Source organism: Geospiza fortis, unplaced genomic scaffold, assembly GCF_000277835.1.
Source record: "Geospiza fortis unplaced genomic scaffold, GeoFor_1.0 scaffold97, whole genome shotgun sequence".
Classification (NCBI taxonomy): domain Eukaryota; kingdom Metazoa; phylum Chordata; class Aves; order Passeriformes; family Thraupidae; genus Geospiza; species Geospiza fortis.
The window spans coordinates 5,913,702-5,921,078 of record NW_005054343.1 but is presented as its reverse complement, the minus strand read 5'-3'; the positions used below and the strand labels follow the sequence as shown (position 1 = coordinate 5,921,078).

General features: G+C 35.6%; 1 protein-coding gene across 3 annotated transcripts in view; it reads left to right on the top strand.

Annotated features, from left to right (window-relative positions):
• The window catches only part of CMC2 (C-X9-C motif containing 2), a 14,567-nt gene extending 7,998 nt beyond the window's left edge, over positions 1-6,569 (top strand). For all 3 annotated transcript variants that reach the window (XM_031058463.1, XM_005422787.2, XM_031058464.1), the window contains exons 3-4: positions 2,341-2,412; positions 4,311-6,569. In XM_031058463.1, the coding sequence (XP_030914323.1) occupies positions 2,341-2,412; positions 4,311-4,385 (147 nt within the window). In that variant the 3' untranslated portion in view covers positions 4,386-6,569. The remainder of the gene's footprint in view (positions 1-2,340; positions 2,413-4,310) is intronic.
• Positions 6,570-7,377: the final 808 nt, after the last annotated feature.

Genomic DNA, 7,377 nt, shown 5'->3' with positions numbered 1-7,377 from the left:
AATTGATTTACTGCTTGCAAGTAGTGAATGGTTGGCTGGCTTCTTGTTTGTGGTTTGGGTTTTTTTTTTGGTTTTAAATGAATATGAAGATAGAAGTATCATGGACTTGTGTGACGTAGCTTATTAGACTCCTTGAGAACTGGAACTGAAGGGTGCACTTGAACTCCTTGGCAGCAAGTGATTCAAAGGAATCTATTGTCAGTCTGATTTATGAAGGCACTGGGAGCAGCAATAATAGTCATGCACAGAATTATATTCTCTTGGTTTTGTTTGAAGTTGATCTTTGCATGAAGTGGAATTACTTTTGTCAGTCTGGTGCTCAGCTGGGAGAGGATGTTTGTGCTGGCAGTTTCAGAACAGAAAGGGTGAGGATGACTTTTTCACACTCAGTTGAAAGGGAGCAATACTTTTTCATTTGAAATTCAATGGGAATGTACTAAAATATTCTTTTTAAATTGACCTCACTGAAATCTGAAGTCAGTGATATAAATGAGTTATTGGTGACTACTTGCTGTTTTCTTAAAATGCCAAAATGTCCTAAGAACCTTAATCTGCAATTTGAATCACCATTCTTGAGGGATGAAAAGAATTATTTTTTAATTGGGTCTCCATTTTCACAACAGTCAATTTGATTTACTTTATCCCTAATCTAGAACCTGCCCTGTATATCAAGTTTTGTATCAAGTGAGGAGAGGTTAATGGGATTCCTATTTGATGTCACTTCTTTTTTTAATAATTCCACTCTGGTGCCAAGTATGTGCTATAAATAGACGAATTTTTATAGGTAGCAGCTCAAAGAACTGTGTATTGTCTTGCAGTTGTATCACTGTAATAGGTGTAATAGCTATTTTTGAGAAACTGATTCTTTGTTTCCATTATAATATCAGCCAAGAAGCTGACATTTTAGGAATCTGGCTAAATAAACATTAACATTAAACATATTAAACCCACTGTATGCACTACTCAGAGTGGAGTTAGCTTGAAATGTGAGTGTTCACCTTGAAATTTAACATGCAGGTATGCAAGTAGAATACAAAATTTAATCTGTATTAGCTGGAATGAAAAGGTAAAAGTGATATCAGTGTGCAGTAAAGTGACAACTTGTTCCGTGCAACTGCTTCAGTCATCTGATGCCCTTTATAAATCACAGAGGTATAAACAAGCTAATTATAGCACTGCTATAGTAAAGTGTTTGTCATAAACTTTATTAACCCACTCCTACTTCAGTTGTGTTCTATTGGATGAGATCTTGTTCATAGTTTGAATCCTTAACAGTGTTCATGGATGACTTGTGTGAATCGATCCAGCTGCTGGTCAGCTTTGGAAATGCACATAGGATTTCCTCTGAAGTGTGGAAGGGATTTCATTTGTACCTGTTTTGTTCTTCTTGGTCTTTTTTGTTTAAATTCATGAGTTGTCTGTAAGATTGGCTGAGTTGTCTCCATTCATTGTGTAGCTGCAAATATCTACTAAAAGCCCCCTCCTTCAGGTCTTTTAAATCACTTGGATGCTCTGCTGCCAGGTTCTGCCCTGAGATTCTGTAACATGGCCCAAGCATGCCCCTGAAAAGGCAGTCCTGCTACAGCCTGCATTCTGAGAGTGCTTTAATGCCCAGTAAAATGGAATTGCTCTGAGAAATCCTGGTTAAGAGGAGAGATTTTTATGGTGAATACCATCATGTTAGCTGTGGAGAGCCTTCACGAGGACAAGGCCTGCAGTTTTTTAGAAACTAAGGAACACTTGAATGTGCTTAAGGCCCACAATTGAGCTGTGCCATAAAGATGGTAAATGCATCTTATTTATTACCTCAAGATCCAGAGAGATTTTTTTATCTGGTTCTAATGTTCCAGTCAATTAAGCCTGGTGCCTGCATCATCTGGACCAACAGCTCATTCTTCATGGGATAATGGAGCAGTGAATCCTTTGTCTCTCTAGGTCACAAAGAAATAATGAAAACTAATGCAGGGAGGACATTGCTTCTGTATCACAAACCTTTATTGTTTGTATGTTATTTAACCTAGTGTGAGTGAGAGTTGTGAGACTGACTTTTAGATCAATAAAATGTATGTTCTGCATTTAAACAATAGCTTCAGCTTAGGTGTCCTCCTTTGGTTTAAGTACCTTCAACTTTCAGCCAGGCAGGGGTGGCTCAAGTGAGCTTCAGGAGCAGCTTGAACCTCTGCCTGCTTGGGGAAAAAAAGTTACCAAACACCACCTTTCACAAGAAAGGGAAAGGAAAAGAGCAGGATATGTTGAAAAATGCAAATGAGTTTAAATAAATATAGAGCTTCAGAGGAAGAAACCTTTGAATTGTAATTTTTTTTCTCCTTAACTCATCAGCACAATGTTTTGAAGTTTTTTGGCCACTGCAATGATATTGACCGTGAGATGAGGAAGTGCTTAAAGAAAGAGGTAAGCAATAAATTATAAATATTGTAAGTTAAATGCTTAATAAAAAATGGGAGAGAACTAGAGTTGTTTTTTACTAAGTAGTATGAATCAATAAATGTAACCACGTTCTGGTGTGGGCACTTGAGACCAAATCCAAACTTTTAAAAATAAATTTGTCAAATAAAATCTGGCATTAACAAATGGCAGGGTGTATTTTTTGATATACAAAAATAGGCAAACGCATTTTAATGAAACAAATATTGCAGATAGCAACTGACACTTCACAGATTGCTTCTGACTTTTTTCTTAATTTTTTTTTTAGTAGTGGTATTTGCACAAAATTTAATATAAAGCAGTAATGGTCACTTCTGCATAAATGACACTTAAAGCTGAAGTCAGTTACACTGACTGAAACTACTTAATGAGTTGCTGAGTTAGGCCCTAAATGAAAATATCTGCAGATATGAAGGAATGAAGACAGAATTTAAGTGGATTAACTGTTTTAATAGGCACATTTTCAGAAGAGTGCTCTTTATATTTATGGTGGTTGTACCTACATGACAGAACATATAAATGAACATTTCACACATCTTTTAACTTTAAACTGTACTTTCTAATTTTTACATAAATTTCACCATACTAAAAAGTTTATTTCCACATAATCTCATTATTCTTATTTTTTCTTCCACTGAAGCCTTTACATTAAAGTTCTTGATGATTATATTTATCTGCCTTCCTAAAATGTGCTTATATTGATATGCCATTACTAGGAAGCCCCTGAAAGGTTGTTCACCAGTATTGAATAGGTAAAGATGTTGCTTTTAAAGATTTTAAAGATGTAGCTTTTAAACATTGTTCTCATTCTACATAAAAACATGGATGGTTATTGAAAAATTAAATACTGGCAAGGGAAAAAGTTAAGCATTCTGTAAATGTTAAGTAATGTTTTGGGTCGTTATTTCAGTTATAGACCAATCAGTATAATGGATGAAAAACTGCAAATCCTTTTCAAAATCAATTTTTTTAGTAGTTTATTACATTACATAGAGAATTGAATATTTGTGGCTTTCTTGGGTTTTAGTCTTGATACCAATTATTAAAATATTGAACAAATATATGCTCTAACCTAAGGACAAAAATAATTTTCTTCTCATGCAATACATATCAAATGATGCATTGATTTTTAATTTTTCATTTATTTGAGCCATGAAAATGTTTCCTTTTTGTTTGCCATGAAAGAAAGGCTCTTCAAGCTTCTGCTGTGCAGGGCCGTACTTGAAAGCATCTTATACATGTATCTTACCTGTGAAAGCTTTCTTGACTGCATTTTACACTGGAGTCCTGCCTCTGTTGTGGTTCTTGTTTAAACCATTAAAAATCCCTACATGCCTTACTCTCATTCAATCCAAATTTGCCTTTGTTCCTTTCATCTTGGTATCCTGCTTTATCTGTGCTTGTAGTTAATGACCAAGATCAAAAATAGACCAAGCCTGTGATGACAAATTCATTTTTCAGAAGGCAGATACACATTAATCAGTATCTTGCAAAAGGAAAAGAGCCTGACCTGTGCTCTAGAATAGCACCAGTGCAACTTTTTTTTCCTAGTTCATGTGTGAAGTGTAATTAAGTTCCTCCTTAAGATTAACCAAATATTCTTTATTAAAATGTTCTAATACTCTTTAGCTTAATAACCTCAAACTTAGAAATGGTATTTTAATGGAATAAATGTTAATTTCAAAGTACAAATATTAATTTCAAAGTAAAAGTGAACCTATACCTAGATATTAACAAGAGCTGTATTTCTAACACATCAGTCAAATGTATTGTTTCTGTTCCTGGGTAAAAAATGCTTCTACAGTTTTTGACATATGTGTTTAATGATAACAGCTGATCTATTAATTTCCTTCTCTGTCCTCCAGTATGAAGAAAACAGGCGCAAGAACCGGGAGAAGCGACAGAGGATAATAAATGCTCACAGAGCCGCAGAGAAGTGAGCGGTGCTGGGGCTGGACAGGGATATTCACTTGTCCAGCCTGTGATTTGTGAGATGGTGACAAAATAAAGGCATCTAACACATATTCATTCCCAGCAAGGCAAACAATGTGAAAAAATAAATACCATACATCGCTCACAACCTAACTTAATTTTCGACCTCTAAAAGAAAACTACGGTGGCAAGTCTTTGTTCTGTCACTTTTATGATTGTTAAGTAATGAGGAGTTGGTATGTGTGAGGTACTATGTGTTCAGCTGCGTTCCCCACTTTGCACTGAGTTGCATTTATTTCCTTGTGTTCAGTAGTTTCTCTTTCATATCATAGGTTTTGTAGGGTGTTTTTGTTTGTTTTTCATTGCAAAACACCAAGTTACTTTTTCCATCACTTTTTGTAGTGTTGTGATAACACTTTTAAATGGATTAGGAAAGAGAAATTTTAAACAGATGTGGCTTGAAAATGGGCATTTCCTATCATGGAACGATTGGAGTTCTAGTATTTTTATTGGAGCTAAAAGGATGAAGCTACTGTCTTCAGCTGAGAAGATTACAAATCCTCCCTGCCAACCATATGTACAGTGTAGACTGTTGTAAGACAATTTGTTCATCATACCCAAAACAAGCGGCTTTAGAAATTCAGAATGGAACATTTCCAGGGATTTACAAAGCTTCCCCTTGATTTTTGTTGAGTACAATCAATGTGTGCTGAGTGATTTTTGAAGAGGAGTGTTGCCAAAAATATAAGCTGAAGTTCTTCCATTTTCTCTGGTACAAAAGTAAAGTCACATTATGACAATTGAGGTTGAAGCAAAGTGTGAATAAGTGAAATGAAGAAAAGCGTAACTTTCTCAGGCAAGTCAATGTGTATTGTGTGACCAGGTTGCCTTGTTAGCCTATAAAAGGTGTTTATTTTCCATCAAACTGATGAAAGCCCACAACAAGTCTCAGAATTCAGAAGATTTGATATCAAAACATACACTGCTTTGTCTGCTGATGGAGCTGCTTCTCTGTGTGTCTGCTGGATTCGCCTTACTTTTAAATAATGCCTCTGTTCTGCCTAGCAGCAAAAGACTTTTTTAAAATCTAAATTTGATTGAGCCAAATATACAAAGTATCTAGAAAACTTTTAGAAAAAAGGTGCCTATTTCACAGTGAATTACATCGTTTGTTGTAAGAACCATTGTTGAGACTCAATCTTGAAATTGGTACATGCCCCTGGTTTTGGAAGAAAATGGTATTTTGTGAGTTCTTTTGAAGGGTAAATTAGATAGAATAATTTTAGTTATTTTTCAATACCTGGATGGACCCAATTAAATTGGTAAAATTAAACCACAAATGTTTTCAGTGAAAGCTCCAAGCAAAGCTGAAGCAATTGTTTCTGCATCTTGACACGCTGTTTATTTCTTAGAACAAGTAAATGATGCACTGTTTGAATTAGTACTTGAATGGTTGGAAGTGGTGCAGCCTTTATTGGTATTTTTCAGAGTATTTTGAAAGAGTACTTTGTAGTGAACTTCCCTATCTGGGAACTCTGCATCCATGGTACTTCTTCCATTTGAGATGACACAACCTACTTCAGACAAGCTCTTAAATAGGATTTGTAGCCTTTAAGTAAATAAATAAATTGAGAATTGTTCCAGAGATTAGGTTGAGAAGCTGGTATCTGAGTGCAGAAGCATTGAAGCTTTTGTTTCTTTAATCAGCTTCTGTGAGTCCCAATCTCTCACAAAGCAACAAAATAAAAAACCAAGAGCCACTTAACACAGCTCATTAGTCAGAATCATGTTTGCAAAGATCAATGTGCTTAGTGAATGAAAGACCAAATGGCACACACAATTCCTATTGATACTTTTAACTACAGTTATTTATAAATCTATTTTACAGATCAGCTTTGTTTACCTAGTGAAAGTCTGATCATGGTCTTCCTTCTGTTTCTCTTTGCTAATTGCCCACTAGTAGTGTGATATGAGAGTGCCCATTGATTCCTGTGGGTTTTGTTCCTTCATTTTGTTTGACAGAGTTCATGTTGCTAATTTGATCTTGAAGCTGAAAAACACTGGTGTAAAAATACTGATCATTTATCTGACAGAGAAAGGGGTAAGGGTGAAATAGTAAATGTGGTTTTTTTTCTTGTTTCCTAAAGTGAACTTGGGTGAAATAAACCTTTTCTCTATAGACTTTAAAGACAGTTTATTGCAATGTCATTTGTCTATAGGAACATTTTGCCCATTGTTCTTTCTGACAGAGTGTACTTGAGAGAGAAAAGAAATTTCATGGAATTTGTGTTGAATTGCAAGTGAGAAGCTGATGTGTGTTTCATGTCGGGAAGTGAAGAAGGGGGAAACAGAAAGGGGATATGGCAGCTCTGGCCAGAGTGATGAGGATTTTCCATATTGAAGTGCCATAAAAGTCTAGGATACATGGGCAGGAGGAGGACAGAGCAAAGGGAATTATAACTGTCCAGCAAAATCACTCTGGTTTTAGCAGAAACACCCGCTAACACTATTTGTAGTGTACTTTCTCTTGCTGAAAAACTAAATAACATTCTTTTTTCCTTTATTTTTTTTTTTAAATTATATTTTAGTAGAAGGAAAAATATTCTGCTGAATAGCAGCAGCACAGTGTAAGAACAGCAGGGTGAGTTCTTGCTCTGGTGTTAATTTCTTTATACAACAGGGCTTGTCTCCTGTTAAGCTGCAGTGCTGAATGTTAATATATTATGAATGTACCACTCATCTTTCCCTGTGAACTTTAGTTGCTAACATCCTCAAGGAATTATGTCCTTTGTTGCTGATAAAGATGATGTGTACTTTCTAGACCTTGAAGCACAGCCCAGATTTAGTTGAGCTGACTGTACAATTTGGGAGAGGACTAGTCCTGTGAGTTAGGTTATTCCTTCTGTTACTGGAAATCGCTGTAATGAATATTTCTGATGTTTTATGCACTTTGCTGAAGCTCCACACCTCATGTATAAAGCATTCAACACTCAGGCATTC